Below are 24,531 nucleotides of genomic sequence, written 5' to 3' on the forward strand. Positions count from 1 at the left end.
GTTGCTCAGATGTGGCCCTCTCTCTCTCTCTGAGCCATCTCAACAGGTGAACTCGCTGCTCTTCCCCCCTATGTGGACCTGACTCCCAGGGGTGTAAATCTCCCTGGCAATGCAGAATATGATTCCTGGGGATGAATGTGGACCCGGCATCGTGGGACTGAGAGTATCTTCTTGACCAAAAGGGGGATGCAAAATGAGACGAAATGGTTTCAGTGGCTGAGAGATTTCAAACGGAGTCGAGAGGTCACTCTGGTGGACATTCTTATGCACTATATAGATAACAACTCTTAGGTTTCAATGTATTGGAATAGCTAGAAGTAAATACCTGAAACTACCAAACTCCAACCCAGCAGTCTGGACCCCTGAAGACAATTATATAATAATGTAGATTACAAGGGGTGACAGTGTGATTGTGAAGACCTTGTGGATCACACCTTCTCCTTTATCTAGTGTATGGATGAGTAGAAAAATGGGGATAAAACTACAGGACAAATGGGGTGGGATGGGGGGATGATTTGGGTGTTCTTTTTTTCACTTTTATTTTTTATTCTTGTTCTGGTTCTTTCTGATATAAGGAAAATGTTCAGAGATAGATTGTGGTGATGAATGCATAACTATGTTATCATATTGTGGACAGTGGATTGTATACCATGGATGATTGTATGGTGTGTGAATGTATTTCAATAAAACTGAATTTAATAATAATAAAAAAGAGTCAGTTTGACAAGGGTTGCTAGTTCGATAATTTCAGGTATTTACTTCTAGCTATTCCAATGTATTAAAACCTAAAATGGGTTATCTACATGGTGTGTAAGAATGTCCACCAGAGTGACCTCTCAACTCCATTTGAAATCTCTCAGCCAGTGAAACTTTATTTTGTTTCATTTCACATCCCCCTTTTGGTCAAGAAGATGTTCTCAATCCCACGATGCTGGGTCCAGCTTCATCCCCGGGAGTCATAGTCCACGTTGCCAGGGGTATTTATACCCCTGGGAGTCAGGTCCCACGTAGCGGGGAGGGCAGTGAGTTCACCTGCCAAATTGGCTTAGCTAGAGAGAGGGCCACATCTGAGCAACAAAGAGGTACTCAGGGGGAAACTCTTAGGCACAATTATAAACAGGTTTAGTCTTTCCTTTGCAGTAACGATACTTATAAGGGCGAGTCCCATGACAGAGGGCTTGGCACATCAAACTGTCAGTCCTCAATGTTTGTAAGAACATCAGCAACAGTCCAGGTGAGAAAGTCCAAACCTCTGCATTTTTCCCTGGCTCCTCAGGGGGGCCCTGCATATATATCTTTTTTATTTTCTGTCCAAATTGCTTTGGGATGTGTTGCTATTTCACACTAACCTATGCAAGCCTACCAGGTCTCATTTCCTGTTAAATGTTCCATGTAATTATGGTATTTGAATAAACTGTACGAGTTAAATTGTTTAGGAAATAAAGATCTTGCACCAACTAACCATCTCTTCCCTTGGTCTCACATAGAATTTGAGGTTTTAAAATGCAGTCAGTATTGTCCTTTACCTTTTGGCCCAATTCATCCTAGTCCTAACTACATCTGCTTCATTCATATCTCTAGTTGAAGTCTGGACTCTTTTTCAGCTTTTTAACAGTTGCTATATGTTCTAATACTGACATTCGTATCTGTTGAGTTCTAGCTCTGAGTTTCAGGTGTCACAAAGATACCCAATGTTCTAGAGACCAATCAGGTTATACACAAAGGGATCAGCATCTTGGAGTTTGGGGACAGCCATTACAATTCAGGAATAGATTTGACTGCTGTAAGAGCTTACAATCTAGGGACCATTACAATAATCGTTCCCCTGTTAAGCTGTGCTCTGAGATTGAATTCTGAGTTTACACATTGTAGTTAGTCCATATTGGTGAGGCATGATAGTGTTTGCCTTTGTTTTTTGACGTAGTTCACTCAAAAGGCTGTCTACAGGATCCATTCACCTCATTGCATGTCTCACAGCTTCACTCCTTCTCAGTTACTCAATATTCCATTGCACGCACACACCACAGTTCACCATTCTGTTTCTCAGTCAATGTACTCTTAGGCCACCTCCACCCACTGCAAATCATGCATACTATCTCCATAAACACCAGTGTGCAAATGTCCATTCATGTCCCTGCTCTCAGATCCTTCAAGTAAATGCCCCCTAATGAGGTTGCAGGACCTTATGGCACCCACATACTTAGCTTCATGTGGAACCACCCCACTGTCCTCCAGAAGGGCTACACCATTCTACCTCCTAACTGAGAGTAAATCTGTACATCCTTCTCTCCATGTTTTCTCCAGCACTTTTATCCCTGTTTATATTTTTCCATACAATTTTATAGAGCTATATTCACAAACCATATAATTATCCACAATGTACCATCATTGGTACATTGGTTGTTCATGGTAGCACCATACAGTTGTGCATTTATCACCACAGTCAGCACTTGAACATATTGATTACTATGAAAAAAAAGTTTTTTTCAATGAATAAAAAAGATAACAAAAATAAAATAAAATATCATACTATATAATATAATAGTAGGGTCAGACAATACCACTAGCAAGAATCCCATATCCCTCCCTTATATCCCCCTCTCAAACCCATTTAGCTTCGGTATATTGCCTTTGTTACATTTAATGGAAGCATACTACAATGTTACTGTGGACCATAGACTCCAGTTTGCTTTGATTATATTTTTACCCAATACCATCCCCTTTCTAACACTCTGCATGGTTGACATTCATTTGTTCTCCCACATGCAAGAACAGTTTTATATTTGTACATTTGGTCACAATCCTTGACCACTCCAGTTTTTGCTAAGTTAAACAGTCCCAGTCTTTAGCTTCTATATTTACCTCAGGTGTCATTCATGCCCCTAGTCCACCACTTTCAGCTTTACTCATGGACATCTTTGTTCAGTGTACTTACAATACTGTGCTGCCATCACACAGTATTATGCTGTCTATTTCTGGATCTATACAATCAATCCTGCTGAACATTCTGTAGTCCTTCAGCATCAAATGCCTGATCTCTACCCTCTATCTCCTGGTAGCCTGTGTTATCAGCTTTTAACTCTCAAAGTTTGCTTATTAATGTTAGTTCATATTAGTGAGACCATACAGTATTTGTCTTTTTGTTTTGGGCCAACTTTGCTCAACATGATGTCCTCAAGGTTCATCCACATTATTATATGTTCCATGTCTTTGTTCTGTCTTACAGCTGCATAATATTCCATCATGTGTATGTACCACATTTTGTTTATCTACTCATCCATTAACGGACATTTGGGCTGTTTCCATCTCTTGGCTATTGTGAATAATGCTGTGATAACCATCGGTTTACAAGTGTCGGTTCGTGTCTTAACTTTCAGTTCCTCTGAGTATATACCTAGTAATGGAATAGCTGGGTCATATTGCAAATCTGTACTTAGCTTTCTGAGAAACCTCCACAATGTCTTCCAGAGTGGTTGTACCATTCTACATTCCCACCAACAGTGAAGTGTGCCTCTTTCTCCACATCCTCTCCAGCACTTGTATTTTGGATAATGGCCATTCTGGTAGGTGTGAGATGATATCTCATTGTGGTTTTGATTTGCATTTCCCTAATAGCCAGTGAAGTTCAGCATTTTTTCATATGTTTTTGAGCCATTTGTATTTCCTCTTCAGGAAAATGTCTGTCCATGTCTTTTGCCCATTTCAAAACAGGGTAGTCTTTTTGTTGTTGAGTTGTAGTTCTTTATATAGGTTTCCAAATATTTTCTCCCACTCTATAGTTTGTCTTTTTTACTTTCTTGATAAAGCCCTTTGATGTGCAAATGTTTTTAATTTTGATTAAGCCTCAGTCATCCATTTTTTTTGTTGTTGTTGCCCATGCTTTTGGTATAAAGTCAGATGGACAATTTTAATCACAAATATTAATGCATTATCCAAATGCTGTGGTGTTGGACAAAATATGAGAAGAGAATTAGCCTCTCCTTGTGTTCTTTCATCCTAATGGTAAGGCCAGAGCAGAAGGAAGGGAGAAGGGGTCCTCTTGAAAAGATGAAAAGAGAGTGGCTCAAGAGAATATAACCTGACAGAAATTGGTCACCCGTGAAATGAAAATTTCCAAATTCCCTAAGGTTTACAAAATGTATCTGAGTTGATGCAACCTTCCTTCTAACTCTGTAAGATGCCATGAACTGCTTTGGGCCATCTACTGAGTATTTGAGACTGGACAATAAAGGGTGGTGAGATTATTTCCCAAATCATGTAGCAGGTCCCAGTTAGAATTACTGAATGGTCAACTTGAAGAGAATCTCGGAAGTCATATAATCATAAAGACAAAAATGTTACAGCTGTAGGGGCACTGTTCCAGTTTGCTAATGCTGCCTTTTTTCAAAACACTAGAAATGGATGGGCTTTTATAAAGGGGTTTTATTTGGTTACAAAGTTACAGTCTTAAGGCCATAAAGTGTCCATCAACAAAGGGTACCTTCACTGGAGGATGGCCAATGGCATCTGGAAAACCTCTGTTAGCTGAAAGGCACGTGGCTGGTGTTTGCTCCGGAGTTCAGGTTTCAAAATGGCTTTCTCTCAGGACATTCCTCTCTAGGCTTCAGCTGCTCCTCAGAATGTCACTCTCAGTTGCTCTTGGTGTGTTTGTCCTCTCTTAGCTTCTCCGTAGCAAAAGTCTGCTTTCAAAGGCCGTCTTCAAACTGTCTCTCATCTGTAGCTCCTCTCTCAGCTCCTGGCGTTCTTCAAAGTGTCCCTCTTAGCTCTAGCAAGCTCGCTCCTTCTGTCTGAGCATATATAGTGCTCCAGTAAACTAATCAAGGCCCACGCTGAATGGGCAGGGCCACACCTCCATGGAAATTATGCAGTCAGAATAATCACCTACAGTTCAGTGGACCGCATCTCCATGGAAATACTCAAAGAATTACAACCTAATCAACACTAATACGTCTACCCACACAAATTGCATCAAAAACAACAGCGTTTTGGGGGACATAACACATTCAAAATGGCACAGGCACTTTATCAAATTTAATCCAACAGCCTAAAATTTCAAAACAGAAAATCGGACAAAATGATTCACAGATATTGGGAATAAAAAAGAAAGTGGAGGCCTGGAAGTAAAGAGGTTTTTTTTTTTTTTAAGAAAAAGACCTGGATTTAGATGTTAGGAGATAAAGATTTAGAAAATATAATTATCTTTTTTTTTCCATCAGCACAATTAATTTTTATTTTTTTTCAATTTTTAGAACATTTTCATTACACCAGAAAAGAAATAAAGACAAAAAAGAAAACTCAAATCCTCCCATACCCCTAACCACCCCTACTCCATTATTGACTCATAGTGTTGGTATAGTACATTTGTTACTGTTGATGAAAGAATGTTAAAATACTACTAACTGTAGTACATAGCTTGCAATAGGTATATTTTTTCCTATATACCCCTCTATTATTAATTTCTATAGTGTCATACATTTGTTCTAGTTCATGACATAATTTTCTTTTAAAGGGAAACATTTCATCAGTCATTAAAAGTGGTCTAGAATTTCAGTCAGAATCTAAAGCAATACTTTGCAGAAAAAATTTGGAAATATCTCTATTACACATTTGAGTGAGCCAATTGTTTTCCTGTTTTTTTTTTAAATTATATTTTATACACTTTCTCTGGAATGACACAGGAAAACCCTAAAGATGTCACTTTGATGATTTAGCTTTGCTATATAAATTTAATAAACTAGGTACATATACTGTTTTGGCATTCTTCTGAATCGGTAAATTGTGTTTCTTGAATAAATACCGTGGTGTGTTTTAGTATTTTTGACATCTACTTCCGAAATTTAAGGAGATTGTCAAAGGTATAACCAGTATCTATGGCTTGGGATACCTCTTTTTAAATAAGCCAGCTTAGAATGGAGGGACATCCTAAGTCTTGCAGAGTTACAGGAGATTTGCTTTTTTTCCTTTGACACTTAAAAATCATTCTACTTAATTTTCGTCATTTTTTTTTTTTTTTTTTGTCTGTAAAAATGTTAAGTGTTCGTTTGTTCTCCTTACCACAAAAAAGGTGGAGAGATGTTATTTGGCGACCCTTTGGAATGCATCTATAATAAAAAAGGCACAGCCCGTATCGAGAGGATGGTGATGTTACCCACACGCTCCTTCAGAGGACTCATATCTCTTCGTATTAGAAAAGCGGCTTTCAAATTTCCGCCCGCCCACGGGCTGCGTCAAGACACTTATTAAAAATACTGACTCCTGGCTGCCACCCTCTAGACCTACTGAAGCAGAATCCCCTGCGGTGTAACCTGGAAATCTGCATATTTTAAACAGGCGCTACGGTCGGGTTGAGGAACCACAACTGGAACTTACGAGCACCGGGTCCCGCTAGCTTCGCTCCGCCTCTTCTCCCCGCCCCGCGGGCCTCGGCCTGTCCTCATCCCGGCTCCCGTCGGCCTCGCTCCGCCCCCCACCTACCCCGCCGGCCGCGCCCCGCCCCCTCACGGCAGCCTCGCTCCGCCCCCAGCCGCCACGTCGGCCTTGATCCCAACCCCCTCGTCCCCGCCAGTCTCCCGCCACTCTCGCGGCTTCACAGGCCTTTTCCCGTAATGCTCCGCGCCTGGTCCCCGCGGTTGCCAGGCAACGCGCGGTCCACGGCCCTCGCTGCTTGGGGGTTCGCTGGGTGATGGGGCCGCGAGGGCTCCCGCCGCTCTTTCTCGTGCTCTTGGGCTGCTCCTCCCCCGTGAGTGCCCAGGCCGGGGCTACCCCGGCGGTGACGACGGAGGTCCTCAGCTCCACCGGGACAGCCCCGGCGACTCTCGAAGCCTCCCGGTCTCTTGAGCCCCTCGGCACTCCCAGTACTCCGGATACCTCCTCCCGCCCCAGGCCCACACCAGTCACGGACGGTGGGTACCAAGTGCCAGTTCTTGGGGGTCCAGAGTGATCCACTTAGGAGGAGGTAACCCAGGGAAGGATGTACTGATGATAATGATAGCTAACCGTTGTTGAACACTTAGGTGTGCCAGACATTGCTAAGTGTTTTATAGGCATTATTTGATTCTGCCAACAACCCTGAGAGGTAGACATTATCTGCGTTATACAAACGAGGAAAGCGAGGTTCAGGGAGCGTAAGTGGGGCAAAATCAAATCTTTGAAAGTACTTGCTTTGATCCTGGACAATATTAATGCTAAAGGTAACATTGAATGAGGCATTGCAGCTTTGCAGCCGAAGACGAAATTTTATCAGAAGGATGCATTCAACTTTTTACTTATGAAAGAGAGGCGCTGAAGGTTTAGCTTACTAAATTTGACGAAGTCAAGGCCTTGTCTTTTGACTTGCAATATGAAAACCCAGGATTCCTCCTGTGTCCAGTTGGATGCAGGAAGATATAGGGTAAGGGATTATGCCAGCTTATTAGGAGTCATATTTAGGGATAATTAACATATTTCTCAGAAAGTGACTCTCTAATCTGGGAGTTACACATTTAGTGAATATTTTATAATTGATTTGCTACGAATGACTTCAGGGAGTGTCTATGACATCCTGAAATTGAGTGCAACATTTTGTGAATATGCATTTTTCTGGGGTGAGGGTCCTTGCAGTCAGCAGATTCTCAAAGGGGTTTGTGATCTCAAAAAAATAAAAATTTAAATCATCTAACTGTATGGATTGGGAGTAACCTGAGTAGGTTGCAATATTTTTTTAACCCTTCTTAAGAGAAAAAGATCTTTTCTTAAATTGGGTAAGACTCAATATTAATAACTAGAAAAGTCGTCATTGGCTGATGTCTTGAACTCGAGGACTTAACTTTGGTTCCTGAACCATGATTTCTCCAAGGTCTTCCTTTATTAATTATGAGTAGTCTATAAGAAAACATACAGTGAAATCTATTTGCTGTTTGAATATATATAAGCAAAACTTTTTTTTTGATTTGATGAGTTAGTAAGGAAGTTAAAACAGTAATAAATTGGGACAAAATGCAGCAGAGTAGTCAGTGTCTGAAATTCTCTACGGTTTTTGGAGCTGGGTTGTCCACATAAGTAATCCATCCACTAATGCATCTTGTCCCCCAAATGAAGCTATTCTTGAACCATCATTATTAGCTCATGTGCTCAAGACTGGTTTTCCAGGATGGAGGATGAATTTGTACTGATCTTTGTCTTTTTAAAGGACCTCTCTTTACCTGTCATTACCTGTGACAATAATGATAACTGTCGTTATATTAACTGTCTTACTATGTGGCAGGCACTATGCTAAGCATTTCACCTGTGATATATCGCATTTAATCCTCACAACAGCTCTGTGATGGGGGATACTGTTATCCTCATTTTTCAGGTGGTTAAATTACTTGCTTAATTTAGAGTCATATGGCTGGTAAGTGGTGGAGCGGGAGGCTGCCGCTGAGTAGAGAACTGTACAAGCCATTTGCAGAATGGGTCGCAGACTTCCCATTCTCTTGGTGGAAGAGAAGAGTGGTAACTGTTCATCTTGAATGAGCTCGGTACATTTGTACCCGTTTGTCCCCTGCTCTACAAGCCAGGGTTGTAGATGTTGTGTGTAAGAGCTTCTTAGACCCAGCGAGAAATCAATAGATCCTTGTTGGCTGATTAAGTTCACTCACATCCTAGAGGGAGACCCTTTTTTCCTAAGTAGGATTATTAAACACTGTTGCTTCCTCCTTAGGAGTCCTATAGCTTTTTTCCTTTCAAGTTTTGGAAAGCAAAGCAGGATCATAGTTTTAAATTCATAAGGCAGGGAAGCCAAATGTTCTTATTTACATTAGCTTGCACATCATTTTACTAAGCACATAGAGGAGCCTTGGCTAGAGAGAAGCACATAAATGTCAGGGGGGCAACTTTTGTGCCTTAGACTAGGAAAGGATTGTATTAGTGACAAAACCTGGCACTTCCCCTCACTTGCACACTTTTTTTCCATTGTGCCTTTTTTGGGTACATTTTTTTAAAAACTAGTTTTTTATTGGGAAATAATTCAAGCATGCAAACAAGATTCTGCATGGACCCTCCACAAGCATTATCAAATCTTAACATTATGCCATATTTGCTTGAGGTCCTTGTTTGAAAAAAGAAACAAAACATTAAGATAGGGTTGAAACCCCAGATCTTATTTCCTCTCTCCTAGCAGTAACTATTACCGTAAATTCAGTATTTATTATTCTCATGCTCTGCTGTGTTGTTAAAAAGGGTTTTTTCTCCTGTTTGTTTTAACAGAATAAAATGGGGAAATAAAAATCAGATTATCATCATTATTAATAATTAAAAGTTGTGAAGTGGGGAGATTCCTGCCACTCCTCTCCTGAGCTTTATTTGTCTAAATTTCTAGGACCCCAGTACTAAGAGTCTCAGCTGGTTGGATTCAAGGCCAATAGCCTATGAAGATGGGTTCAGTTTCTAGACTGCAGGTTAGGTGTAAGGAGAGGGACAAAATAGAAAACCCTCTTCCCTGGAGGCCTTTTGCGGGCCCAGTTGTCTGAATCAGAGCCTCCAGAGGAGGGGTCTGCAAATCTGCAGTTTTACACAGGCAGTCCTTATGGTCAGACAAGTGATTTAGCAGGCTGGTTCCTAAACCTCTCTTACTTATCAGCATCCGCTGGAGAGTTTTTGAAAAATACAGACATTTGGGTTTCTTATTCAGCTGACTGAATCACAGTCTTTGTAGGTAGAGCCCTAGAAAACAGAACTTCCCACGTTCATGTGTTAGCTACTTTGGGGAACCTCTGATTGAGGGGTGCTCAAAGTGACTAATTTTTATCTCACAAATTTCTCCCCAAGTGCGATAGGAAAAATAAAACGGACCTTTTGAGTGACACGGGCCTCTGGTGCCTGGCAGTGGCGGGGAGCAGTTGCTGCCTGCTGGTGGTGATGCTCTGCGCCCCTCTCCCCCGCCCCCTCTGGTTTCTGTAGTCGCTGTTCTGTGTGTCTGTGACCTGTCCCCGGCACAGTGTGACGTCAACTGCTGCTGTGATCCCGATTGCGGCTCCATGGATTTCAGTGTTTTCTCTGCCTGCTCAGTTCCGGTTGTCACGTAAGTTTATGACCCAGGCGGCTGAGGAGTGTCTGTCTCTTGTTTGGATCCCTGGTTTAGAAGAGGTTGCTTTCAGGAAAGCACCTAAAAGTTTTGTCGAGTTAGTTTTGCTTGCAACTTTCTCCTAAACATGGAGTGTAGAAATAAACAAATCAAAACTAATAATCCTAATTATGTAGGTTCCAGTTCATAAAAAGGTTTGTTTATATTTCCTAAATTGTCAACAACTAATTTTATCATATAATTGTAAGTTTTCTTGTAAGATTATTGGATTTATGTATGTTTTCCCCATTAGAGGTAAGCTTCATGAGAGCAAGAATATCTTTTATATACCCCCAGTGTCTAGCACAGCTCCTGCCACACGTTGACCCTCAATAAAAATTAGTTGAATGCTAAATGAAAAATAGGGTGGGATGGGGATGGGGAGGGGTGTGTGTGGAATCTTTGGGTGCTGTTTTTTACTTTTATTTTTATTTATTTTTTTTGGAGTAAGAAAAATGTTCAAAAGTTGATTCTGGAGATGAATACACAACTGTATGATGGTATTGTGAATAGTTGATTGTACACTGTGGATGATTGGAGGGCATGTGAATATATCTCAATAAACCTGTATAAAAAAATTAGTTGAATGGGTGAATGCATTTCTCCCCTCCACCCCTAATTGGCCCTCTAGCTTTTGACTTCTTCTGTCTTTCTTAATCTCCTTTACTGTCCTTCTTTCAGGCAGGCACCCAGGCCAGAAACCTGGAGGCTACCTTGCCCCTGCCTCTGTCTTCTCACTTATGAGCAGTCATTCAAACCTCAGCACACTTTTCTTGAGCACCTCCTATATTTCAGCAATGGAGATAAAAAGATGGATTATATCCTGCCTTCAAAGATGAGTGGATGGCAGGTCCACGCTAAGAACTGGGAGAGCTCAGAGGAGTGGCACTGACCCAGACTGGCAGGGCTTGGAAGGCTTTCTGGAAAAGCTAACCTGAGCTGAGCTGAGCTTGGTCCTGAACGGCTCATAGAAGTTGGCCAGCATAGACTTAGGCATTCCAGGCAAAGGGCGCTGCTGTGTCTGGGGATGAAGGGGTGTGGCCTGTTAGCTTCCCTGCAGGTAACTCAGTGTGACTACAGAACGGTAGGGTGAGGCAGGTATGGGGAGGTGAGCAGGGCTCAGACCCCGAGGGGCCTTGTGTGCATGCTGAGGGGCTTGGACTTTGTCCTGAAATCTGCTGGGGGCCAGGGGAGTGAGCGGATTGGATTCCCATCTGATGTAATTCTGTAGATCACAGGGGCCAAGCCTGGTGCCAGGGAGCCAAGTAAAAAGCTCTGCCCATGAGGATTAATGAGCATTTCCCTGAAGGTTCCCTGAAGGTTGTGCTAGAGAGAGGCACACAGATCTGAGGATGAAGGGGTCTGCATGCCAGGACTGGAGGGCTGACTTGGGGTGGGGAGTGGGGAGTCCCATTCTGCTGAGTCTTCCTTCAGGATAGCCTCATGTTTGTCCCTTCCTAGATCTTTCCACTTCTGTCCACTTTATAAGCTCACACCTCCTCTTGTCACTCCTTGCTAAAAAAAACCTTCAGAAGCTCTGATTACCTACAGACTCCTTAGCCTGGATTCAGATCTGCCCTCAGCCCACATGCAAATACATCCTCAACCTCTTTCAAACCCTATTTCCTACTAATCCCAGCCTCACCCTGATACTTTGAATTGCCCAGACACTGTAGTGCATTGCCCATCCTTTGCTATCTTGCACTTGACTTGGCCTCCATTCCCTGGGGCCCTCTGATTCCTACCCACCCTGTAGGGCCCAGTTGAGCTCATTTTAAACTACTCAGTGCGAGATCTTTTCTCATACATACTACTCATGGTCTTTCAGAAATATTCTTTATGCCAACAATAACAACTGATACACTATTGGAACTAGAGAGAGCATTGGGAGGTATCTAGTTATAAAATTAATCAATAGCTTCTTATATCTTGGCAATACCTTTCAAAAAATATAATGGAAATAGATTCTATTCACACCAACAGAATGTAACATAATTAGAACTCAAAAGGTATTCAGAATCTATATGAAGAAGACTCCAAAATATAGTGAGAGAGAGAAAACATTTGAATAATTGGAGAGACATCCTGTGTATTTGTCTGGAAAGAACCATTATGCAGAGATTCTAAAAAAATGTAACGTATAACAGTAATTCCAATCTGATGGGAGAGGCATAATGATTCTAAAATTTGAATTATTTTAGATTGAAAATGATTCTGAAGTTCGTCTGGAGGAGTATACAGATGATAACAGCTAAGAGTTATTGAATAATAATAGCAGACTAGCAGGTATTCAAACATGTTGTAACACTAAAATGTTGAAAATAATGCATATGGATTCAAGACTGGAGAGGTAGATCACCAGAAAAGAATAGAAAGGCCAGAAATCAGTTGCATGTGTGAGTTTTGTTTTGTTTTGTTTTTTGACTATTTATATATTTAATGTATGGTAAAGATGTTATTTTTCATTAATAGAATAAAGGTTGGATTATTTAGTAAATGTAGGATGATTATTGAAAAAGAAAAAAATTAGATTACGAAGAGTGAAATGTTAAAAAAATTAATAAAAGAATGAAAAATATAGCTGAACATTTGTTTGATTTTGCATTAGGGAGTGTGTTTTAAGTATAAACCTATAGGCAAACCATAAAAGAAAACCTTGATAATTTGATTATTAGAAAATTTACAACTTCTATATGACAAAACACCACCATAAAATTGAAAGATAATAACAACTTTGGAAAACATTTACAACACATGACCCCTAAGAAAGGAGATTCTTAAAAATAAAATTCCTACAAAAAAGAAGACAAACCTTCTAATAAGAGAAAGGCCAAAAGATATGAATAAGCAGCTTAACTGAAGAAGAAATACCAGTGACCAATAACCTTATGGAAAAGTGTTTAACCTCCCTAGTAAATGAGAAAATTCACAACAACGATAGTTTTTTTTGCCCATGAAATTGGCAGAGTGAAAACAGAGTGAAGATACCAGTCTTGGCAAGGGTACAGGGAGATGGACGCTCTTAATACCTGCTGGTGAGGATGTACGTGGCACCTTTCTGGAGGGCAGTCTGGCAATATGTCTCAGAAGCCTTAAATTATGGACCTATCTTTAGACTCAGCAATTCCACTTCAGAGGTCATATCCTAAGGAAATAATTGGAAATATTCATAAAGATGTAGGGAGAAGGATGTCCTTATAGCATCATATATAATAGGGGAAAATTAGGAACAACCTAAACCACAGTAGAAAATTGCTTAAACAAATTGGGGTATATTAATAACTTGGTATATAATGAAATCATTTAGTATATTTGTTTCGGTTTGCTAAAGCTGCTGGAATGCAACGTACCAGAAATGGATTGGCTTTTTCAATGGGAATTTTTTTTTTTTACATTTTATTTTGAAATAAATTCAAAGTTATAGGAACAGTTGCAAAAACAATACAAATCCCATACACAGAACTCCAGCATTCCCTGACCCCCCCCAATACCCCAATCCACTAACTTTAACATGTTGTCCCACTGCTATTTCTTTCCCTCCCTCCCTCCTTCCTCCCTCCCTCCCTATCTATAATCCATCATCTATTGCTCTGTCTTCTGAACATATGAGAGCTAGCTGCACACATCCTTGAACAAACACCATAATTCACATATACAATTCCCATGAACAAGAACATTCTTTTATGCAATCCCATTAAGCGCAGCTAAGAAGTACAAGAGATTCAACAATGATACAAAGCTTACATTCTATATTTCCTTTTCCTTATGTCTCAACTATGTCACTTTGAGCCTCCTGTCCTCCATCCTCAGATCCCATCCAGGGTCATCCTTGGCATTCATTTGTCATCTATTTAGACTGTCTTTTTTTTTTTTTTTCCTCAGTTGTGGGAACATATATACAGCCTAAATCTTCCCATTCCATCCCCTCCCTAGCATTCCATTAGTGGGATTAATCACATTTAGAATGTTGTAATGCTATCACCTTCCCACCATCCATTACTAGAAATTTCCCTTCACCTCAAACAGCAACGCTACACTCATTTCTTAACTCCCCATTGCCCCTTCCCCCATTTCTCTTAACCCATACCCTACTTTTCATCTCTATGGTCATATTCTCTGATAATTTCTTTGTGTTTACTGTGGGGCTGAAAATTTAACTCTTAAATCCATAACAATCTTGTTTTTCTTTGATACCAACTTAATTTCAATAGGGCACATAAACTATGTACCTATACTCCTCCATTCCCCCACCTTTATATAGTTCTTGTCAAAAATTACATATTTTACATTGAGTTCAAAACCACTGATTTGTTATTAGAGTTTGTGTATTTTATATCATGTAGGAAGTAAATAGTGGAGTTACAAATAAAAAATTATTGACTTCTATTTGTATTCCATTGTGGTCAGAGATTGTGCTTTGAATATGTTCAATTTTTTTTTTTTTTTTTTTTTTAGTTTATTGAGGCTTGTTTTATGTCCCAGCATATGGTCCATTTTGGAGAAAGATCTGTGATCACTAGATAAAAATGAGTGTCCTGGTGATTTGGGATGTGAGTTTCTATATATGCCTGTTAAAATTCTCTGTATCTCTTTCTCCTTTCTTTGTTTCTCTGTCGATAGGGCTCCCTTTAGTATCTGAAGTAGGGCAGGTCTTTTATTGGCAAACTCTCTCAGCATTTGTCTGTCTGTGAAAAATTTAAGCTCTCCCTCAAATTTGAAGGACAGTTTTTCTGGATGAAGTATTCTTGGTTGGAAATTTTTCTCTCTCAGAGTTTTAAATATGTCATGCCACTGCCTTCTCGCCTCCATGGTGGCCACTGAATAGTCACTACTTAGTCTTATGTTGTTTCCTTTGTATGTGGTGAATTGCTTTTCTCTTGCTGCTTTCAGAACTTGCTCCTTCTCTTCAGTATTTGATAGTCTGATAAGAATATATCTTGGAGTGGGTTTATTTGGATTTATTCTATTTGGAGTTCGCTGGGCATTTATGGTTTGTGTATTTATATTGTGTAGAAGGTTTGGGAAGTTTTCCCCAACAATTTCTTTGAATACTCTTTCTAGACCTTTACCCATCTCTTCCCCTTCTGGGACACCAATGAGTCTTAAATTTGGACGTTTTATTTTATCTATCGTATCCCTGAGATCCTTTTTGATTTTTTTGATTTGTTTCTCCATTCTTTCTTTTGTTCTTTCATTTCCTGTTCTGTGGACCTCTAGGACACTGAGTCATTGTTCAACTTCCTCTAATCTTGTATTATGAGTATCCAAAGTCTTCTTAATTTGGCCAACAATTTCTTTTATTTCCATAAGAACTTCTATTTTTTTATTTAGTCTTGCAATTTCTTCTTTATTTTCTTCTAGGGTCTTCTTTATGTCCCTTTTATCCTGCTCCATGGTCTTCTTCATGTCTTTTATATGCTTTGCCATGTTTTCGTTCGTCGATTGTAATTGTTTGATTAATTGTGCCAAGTACTGTGTCTCTTCTGATATTTTGATTTCGGTATTTGGGATTGGGTTCTCCATATCATCTGGTTTTATCATATGCATTAAGATTTTCTGTTGTTTTTGGCCTTTGGCATTTGCTTTGGTTGATAGGGTTCTTTCAAGTTGTAAAAAAAAAAATACCAATCTAATTTTTCAGAAATACAAGTTGGTGGCATACACTTTCTCCAACTAACCAGCAGATGGCATCTGCGAGTCACCTATACTCCTCAAGTCAGTTCTCCCCAACTCTGTGTGTGTGGGGAAATGATTTTTGTGGGGTTCAGTTGGTGAACTCAGTTTGGGTTTGTTGTTGGAGCTGTCCGCCCTGAATGTGGGGCGTGTGTCTGGGTGGTCAGGGAGGCAGGGCCGCCTTAATATTCAAACCTCCCAGGTGTTCCTGGCGATTCAAGGCTGTTGCAAGAGTCTAAGCCTTCATTTCAGTTCTGCCCCAGACCCTCTCTGTCGCTGACCCACAAACCACCAGCACTGACATAGTGTCCCTGGGTTTTCTGAGCAGGCCCCCCATCTCAGCTGTGATCTTCCAGGACCTCTGCTGAGGGAAGGCTGTGCTACATCACTAGTGTGCATCGTCCCTCAAGGGAAGCCCAGGGCCACCGGGCCGTGCAGGGGTGCTTTCTGCCTGATGCAAAGATTAGCCTATAATTCTTAACTGGTGTAAGTTCTGAATGAAAGGCAGCTAGTAGAGCTGGGCCCCACCCCTTTCCTCTTAGAGAAGATAGATGCCCTAGGGGTAGGTCATTAGCATTTCAATGGTCTCTCTCTGCCTGTGCCACACCCATGTCTGGGTCACAAAACTGGGAACTGAAAATGGCCGAGGCTTTCTCCAGAGTCGAAAAAGAAACAGAGCTAGTCCAAGGCAACCCTCTGGCTCTCCAAGGCCAGTTGTCACCCAAAGCCTCTGCCTACTTGTTGAGGATTCATACCTCGTAGTGAGCAGTTCACACTCGCTAATTAAAATCCTAGTTGGAGCTCAGCTGAGCTATATTCGCTTGCTGGGAGAAAGCTTCTCTCTGGCACCATGAGGCTTTGTAGCTTGGGCTGTGGGGGAGGGGTCTCCCGATTTGGATCTGCAGTTCTTACTTACAGATTTTATGCTGTGATTTCAGGCAATCCTCCCAATTGAGGTTGGCGTATGATGAGTGGACAGCCACGTCTGTCCCCCTGCAGTTATTCTGGATTATTTACTAGTTGTTTCTGGTTTTTTTTCAGTTGTTCCAGGGGGACTACTTAGCTTCCACTCCTCTCTATGCCGCCGTCTTGGATCCTCTCCCCACAATGGGAATTTATTAGGTTCAAAATTTACAGTTTTAAGATCATGAAAATGTCCAAATTAAGGCATTGAGAGAAGGACACCTTCTCTGAGGAAAGGCTGCTGGCATCCGGGGTTTCTCTGTCACATGGGAAAGCACATGGCGACATCTGCTGGTCCTTCTCTCTCAGCTTCTGGTTTCAAAATGACTCATTCTCAAAACGTCTCTGGGCATTTTCTCTCTAAGCCTGTCTGAGCTCTCTCGGTTTCATCTGTCTTTTCTCCTCGCAAGAGGATTCCAGCAAAGGAATTAAGACCCAACTTGAGTGGGCTGGGTTACATCTCCATGGAAACAACCTCATCAAAAGGCCCCACCCAACAATAGGTCTTCCCCCACAAGACTGGATTAAAAGGACATGGCTGTTTTGGGGGGACATAACAGATTCAAACCAGCACATTGCAAAAGAATATTTGATGAGATGGGGAGAATTGGAAAATATAAAGTGAGAAAAGACTTTAAAGCAATATGTAGACTATGCTTCTATTTTTGTTGTCTCCCCGTCTCTCCCCATACCATATCTATCTGCCTAGGAAAAAGACTTGAAATACAGACTCCAGAATGTGATCGGTAGTTTCATAGGTGTTTTTTTTTTTTCCTTCAAGTTTTCTTTTGTAAGCATGTATAACTTTATTCTTAGGAAACAAACCAATAACAACTTTACTTTAAAATTGTTTACTCAGGTGTTTTCAATCAACTACCCCATTCTGCTTTTCTGCATCTTCCAAAGTTTCTATCTGATTGATCAGTTTGTCAAATTGCTTGGGGTTTGTCGAATCTGGGATTGGTTGAAAACTTGACTGTACTGTAACTTCTTAGCCTAAAACTCCCAGATGACTTTGCTTGTTCTCAGTCTCATAATCCTTTGAAGACAGCTTTATTCTAAAGACAAGGACTTTTGGATTCATTCCTGACCTGGTACTTACAAACAGTGTGAAGTTCTGCAAAATTTTATGTAACTGCTTCTATCAGAGTTTATATCAAAATTATACCCTGACCTATATTCCATACTTCACAGGTTTTCCTTATAAGTTATTCCAGGTAGAGGAGCTAAGATGGCGGCATAGAGAGGAGTGGAAGACTGTTAGTCCCCTCTGGAACAATTCATAAATGACCAAAAAACTAGTAAATAATCTGGAATAACTGTGGGGAGACAAACATGACTGTCCACTCATCATCCACCAACCTGAATTGGGAGGAATGCCCGAGATCACAGCATAAAATCTGTAAGTAAAAACTTTGGACTGCGCCGAGAGCCAAGAGCCGAGAGTCCCTCCCTCACGGAAACCTCGCGGTGCTAGAGAGCAGAACTCTCTGAACAAGCAAGTGTACCTCAGCCCAGATCCAGTTGGGGTTTTAATGTTAACTGCTCAATACAGATTGCGAATCCCCAACAAGCAGACAGAGGCTTTTGGTGACAGCTGACCTTGGGAGAGTCAGAGACATATCTGTCTCAGGACTGGGAGCCCAGAGGATCGGGTGCTATCTGTGGCCGCCGGGTGAATCTGGGAGCTTTCTGTCCCTTTCTCTCTCTGTGGAGAAAGACCCAGCTGTTTTCAGCCCACAGTGTTTTGCGGTAAAGAAAGCTTCAGCCATTTTAAAATCGCAGCACTTTGACCAGCAGAGTCAGAGAAACAAAGAACTTATTGATATGCAGATGACCTCTCTGGAGGGGGCGTAGCTTCCCAAGAGAAAAGGGAGGGGCCCAGCTCCACTGTCTGCCTTTCCAGAACCAGTCCCCAAAGCCTTGAGGGGAGAGCCATGGGCCACACCCTCTGACACCAGCCGGTGACAGGCTGACAGGCACCACCTGCTGGGAAGAAAAGCACAGGGTGTGTCAATCCTCTGAGAAAAACCATCAGGGAAACTGGATACTGAATATTTCCTCCTTCTGTGACCTGAGCCTGTTCTCATCTGGGAAAACCTGATTGGGGTGGCCTAGGAGGTCAGATGCCCAGACAACAGAAAACTACAGCCTACACTAAGAAAAACGAAGTTATGGCCCAGTAAAGGAACAAACGTACACTTCAACTGAGATAAAGGAATTTAAACAACTAATTCTAAATCAATTCAAAAAGTTTAGAGAAGATTTGGCAAAAGAGATAAAGGCTATAAAGAAAACACTGGGCATACATAAAGCAGAAATCGAAAGTTCAAAAAAGCAACTAGCAGAATCTATGAAAATGAAAGGCACAACACAAGAGACAAAAGACACAGTGGAAACATACAACAGCAGATCTCAAGAGGCAGAAGAAAACACTCAGGAACTGGAGAACAAAACACCTGAAAGCCTACACGCAAAGGAGCAGATGAAGAAGAGAATGAAAAAATATGAGCAACATCTCCGGGAACTTAAGGATGAAACAAAGTACAAGAATGTACGTATCACTGGTGTCCCAGAAGGAGAAGAGAAGGGAAAAGGGGCAGAGGCAATAATAGAGGAAATAATCAGTGAAAGTTTCCCATCTCTTCTGAAAGACATAAAATTACAGATCCAAGAAGCTCAGCGTACTCCAAACGGAATAGATCTGAATAGGCCTACGGCAAGACACTTAATAATCAGATTATCAAACATCAGAAACAAAGAGAGAATCCTGAAAGCAGCAAGAGAAAAGCAATCCATCACATACAAAGGAAGCTTAATAAGACTATGTGTGGATCTCTCAGCAGAAACCATGAAGGCAAGAAGGAAGTGGTGTGATATATTTAAGATACTGAAAGAGAAAAACCGCCAACCAAGAATCCTATATCCAGCAAAGCCATCCTTCAAATATGAGGGGGAGCTCAAAATATTTTCTGACAAACAGACAATGAGAGACTTTGTGAACAAGAACCAGCCCTACAGGAAATACTAAAGGGAGCACAACAGAGTGATAGGAGAAGACAGGAGTGTGTGGTTTGGAACACAATTTTGGGAGATGGTAGCACAGCAATGTAAGTACACTGAACAAAGATAACTATGAATATGGTTGAGAGAGGAAGGTTGGGAGCATGTGAGACACCAGAAGAAAGGAGGAAAGATAAAGACTGGGACCGTGTAACTCTGTGAAATCTAGAGTGTTCAACAATTGTGATAAAATGTACAAATATGTTCTTTCACGAGGAAGAACAACCAAATGTCAACCTTACAAGGTGTTAAAAATGGGGAGGCATTGGGGGAGGGATGCAATCAATGTAAACTAGAGACTGTAACTAACAGAATCATTGTATTATGCTTCCTTTAATGTAACAAAGGCGATATACCAAGGTAAATGCAGATAAGACTTGGGGATAGGGGAGGCGTGTTAGACACTTGACATTGGTGGTGTTGTCTAACTCTTTACTTTGATTTAAGGTTATCTTTCCTTTTGCTGCTTCCTAGCTGTCATTTTTCTCCTCTTTCTTTTGCCTCTCTACCTTCTTTGACTCTCCCTCCTGCCTTGTGGAAGAAATGTAGATGCCCTTATATAGATAGTGGTGAAGGTGATGAACACATAAATATGTGACCATACAGAGAACTATCAATTGTATACTTAGGATGGAATGTATGGCATCTGAACAAAACCATCTTAAAAAAAAAAAAATGGCTTGATGACAAAACTTCGAGGGCAGTATACTGAGTGAAATAAGCCAGGCACATAAGGACAGATATTGCAGGGTCTCACTGATAGGAACTAATTATAATATGTAAACTCATAGACATAAAATATAAGGTACCAAGATATAGGATGAGGCTAAAGAATGGGGAGCAGTTGCTTAGTATGAGCAGAATGTTCAACTAGGATGAACTTAAATGTTTGGAAATGAACAGAGGTGTCAGTAGCAAGATGTGAGAATAATTAACAGTGCTGAATGGTGCGTGAATGAGGTGGAAAGGGGAAGCTCAGAGTCAAATATCACCAGAAGGAAAGCTGGAGGTCAAAAGATGGAAATGTATAAAACTGAATCCTATAGTGGGCAATGTCCATAATTAACTGTACAAATATTAGAAGTCTCTTCTATGAACCAGAACAAATGTATGACACTACAACTAGAAGTTAATAATAGAGGGGCATATAGGGAAAAAATATATATCTATTGCAAACTATATACTACAGATAGTAGTATTTCAACGTTCTTTCATAAACAGTAACAAATGTACTATACCAACACTACGAGTCAACAATTGAGGGGGGTTGGTTAGGGATATGGGAGGATTTGAGTTTCCTTTTCTTTCTTTTTTTGTCTTTTGCTTTATTTCTTGTCTGGAGTAATGAAAAGGTTCTAAAAATCGAACAAAAATTGTACTGATGGATGCACAGCTGTATGAAGGTACCAGGGGCAACTGATTGTACAGTTTGGATCTTTGGATAATTGTATGGTATGTGAACAATCCCAGTTAAAAAAAAAAAAAGTTATTCTACTAGTCTTAATTTTTTCCCTTAGAGGAAAATCTTTCAAATGCTTAACATTTTAACACTGAATAAACTAAATAAAAATGGATTCAGTTCTAACGTCACACTTTCATAAATATCCTCCATGTAACTGTTAAGTACTGTACAGTTAGTACAGTACAAGCATCTGACAGTTTTAAAATAATCTTGCTAAGATGGTATGCATATGCCTTAAAACTTTGTTGAATCATTATTATTTTTTAATTTGCAGGGATGATAGCCAGTTTTGCAGTCAAAAAGCAGCTGTCTATTCTTTGAATTTTACAGCAAATCCACCTCAAAGGGTATTTAAACTCATAGATCAGATCAATCCATCTATTTTCTGCATTCATGTTACAAACTGTAAGTATTTGATGTTGACATATTTTGTGAATCTCTGCAAAAATTTTCTTTTTAAAGTTCTTCTGTCGCACAATTTCCCATTCAGTTAATTTAAAACAGTCATTCATGTGGTTTGGCTAGGATGTGTCTTCTGAGAGCATTTCACAGGCACCTGCAAGCAACTAGAGACCTATGGGCATGAACATTTTCTTTAAAAGTAGTTGTATTTTGAAATCTCATACTTGATTTCAAAGGTGTTTTTAATATGTAGACATACATCTGAATCTAACTTTATTTATATAATTTTTTTTTAACTTTATTTCCTCTTAGTTTAATGGTTGGGTATCAGGTTCAGCTTCTGAACATTATCTGTGGTTTCTATTTCCTTTTTCTCTTTTATTTTTATTAAGAATATTTGCATAAAAACAGGACTTTTATTTTTATCTGAGCATTTACCTCACGTAGGTGTCAAGGTCCAAACTACATGTAAGTGTAAAATGTTATTGAGGTATCAAAGATCAGAGACACATTTATGGTTTTATTTATCTATTAAACTTCTTTGTTTTCAGAATGTCTTTATGGTTTGGTTTCCTTCATGACTGAAAACTTAGGCGAATGGGCCGCTATTTGTAAAGTGAAATAATGCTCTCTCAGTCCTTGTCTGGCTCTCTAACATACCAGCTCAGTGAGCATACCAACCCACTCCCTTCTTCTCCCTCTTTTGTTCACAGTACTCTATTCTCAGGGCCCTGGAGGTGGCTGTGTGAGGGGAGAAATAGGGTTCTTTCATTCCCGTGGCCGTCTGGAGAGAGCGTTCCCTTAGAGGTTTATGCGGCAGTCTTGTCGATCCATAGCTTAGAGGAATAGGTCGATTAGTGGTGGCTTCTGTTGTCCTGTTTACCAGTGGGCTCTGGGAACCATGGTTTCCACACTGGTAGAGAAGCAGGCCAAGTCTGGTTATCTCTTTATTTCATAAGATTCAAGAGATCCTGGGGGCAGTGAATATGGAAAAGACACTTTATTTTTTTTTCATATCAGCGTTAGTGCCACTAAAAACTATATCCAAAACATTATATATGTCATATAAAATATAACTATTATATTTTATACTGAAAATACTTTTTCTAAAACAGATAAACCTGCATTATCCTTTCTTAATCCTGAAGTGCCTGATGAAAACAATTTTGATAAATTGATGAAAATATCTGATGGTTTTGCATTGAATGCAGAATCAGACATTTTTTCCACAATCAAGTTGGATGCTCCAAATACTTCTGCTAAATATGAGGTGAGCCAAGATGCTGCTGAATCCACTCATTCAGTCCCAAATGTGCTGTCCTTGGAAGTTAATTTTTAAAATATGTTATCAGCAAAATTGGCTTCCCAAAGATACAGAATTCATATTACAAAAACTTGGTTTGTATCTACAAATCAAAGATCATGAAAATTAAAATTGTATAGCTGAATTCTGAATATAGTATTTTAAGATCTTTTATTTTAGAATCGGCTTGAATTTTTCTCTGTAGAATTCTTTGTTCTTAACCTCAGAAAATGCAGCAAAATGCCTGAGGCCTGCCATTGGGGATATGGAAGTGGGTTGGTTAGATGCTTGGTCCTCTTCTCAAAATTACATTTAGTTTTCTATTTTGGGGAGATGTGTGTTGGTATCTCTTTTCATTAGTAACCTTTAAATGTGACATACATTAACTTTGAGTAAACATCCTTTAACTTTGAGGGAAGCATCTTTAAAGAAAAGTCAAAAGCAATGTGCTTGTTTGAAAAGTCAAAAGTATAGAGATATATAAAGTAAAACAGAAATGCCCCCAGCCCCAACTAAAATTCACACTGCAAATCACTGTTAACAGGTTGGAGTATATTCTTCCTGATTTTAAAAGCACATATAAAAAGATCCTTATAGTATTGTATGGAAGTGGGATTTATCATCATACACATTGTTTTATAAGCTTCCTGTTAATTCTTTGGTAAATGTTGGGCATCTTCCCATGTCAAATTCTTAGCGTTTCATGAGCATGCTCCATGTTGCAGGCATCACCTCCCACAGCCCTGGGAGGGGGTGTGCCACTGTCCCCAGGTAACCCAGAAGTAAAACAGAGGCCCATGAAAGTAACTTCTTGGAGCCATTAAGTGTTGGAGCCACATAAAACTGATACAAAGTATTCCTTTCTGAGTATGTATCATTGTTTTTTTATGGAGCCATTCCACTATTAACAGTTACTAGGATTGGCAGTTTCTTGTTATTAGAAACATTCCACAATGAACATCCTTATCCGTATATATCTCCTTGTTCATTTGTCTGATTAAATCCTTAGAATGTATTCCTAAGAAACAGTTATCTAGGTCAGTATGAATGGAAATGTAAATTACTGATACCAAATCACCATCCCAAAGATGGCAGTAGTCTACATTGCCAACTCCAGTGAATGAAAGTGCTTGTTTTCCCAAACCCCTGCTGCTATCAGGCATTTGGATAAACTGAAATTCAAGGAAATTAGCTGTTTGTCCAATAGCTGTAAATTTGGTTGTGAATTTTGGGGGAGAATTTCATGGAGTTTGCTTTTGGGAAGAAGGAATGTCAGTTTCATGATTTTAATGTGTAGTGTATCTGTATTTAAAAATTTCTTGCTAGTAAAAAATAATTACCTCCATTACCCTGTCCCCCAGCCACCCAGTTCCTGTCTGCAGAGGCAGATACTTATATCAGCTTCTTATGGAGCCTTCTGGAGGAATTCCGTAAGCAAAAAGCCTACAAATACAATAACTTATATAAGCAAAAACACTCACACATCCTGACAAAAAAAGGGATGGGGCAGCCAGATGTGAGCTCTATGTGGGCGAGGACTGCGTCTGTGTCTGGCTCATCTTGGCGTCCCTGATGTCTGCAGCA

The 24,531-nt window shown here is 40.1% G+C and overlaps 1 protein-coding gene across 1 annotated transcript in view; it reads left to right on the forward strand.

The window, feature by feature from the left end:
• Positions 1-6,575: 6,575 nt before the first annotated feature.
• TCTN1 (tectonic family member 1) overlaps positions 6,576-24,531 on the forward strand; it is a 30,361-nt gene continuing 12,405 nt past the window's right edge. The window contains exons 1-4 of the mRNA XM_037816711.1: positions 6,576-6,902; positions 9,919-10,039; positions 21,517-21,647; positions 22,760-22,914. Coding sequence (XP_037672639.1) covers positions 6,683-6,902; positions 9,919-10,039; positions 21,517-21,647; positions 22,760-22,914 — 627 coding nt within the window. The 5' untranslated portion in view covers positions 6,576-6,682. The remainder of the gene's footprint in view (positions 6,903-9,918; positions 10,040-21,516; positions 21,648-22,759; positions 22,915-24,531) is intronic.

This window comes from Choloepus didactylus, chromosome 23 (genome assembly GCF_015220235.1).
Source record: "Choloepus didactylus isolate mChoDid1 chromosome 23, mChoDid1.pri, whole genome shotgun sequence".
Taxonomy (NCBI): Eukaryota; Metazoa; Chordata; class Mammalia; order Pilosa; family Megalonychidae; genus Choloepus; species Choloepus didactylus.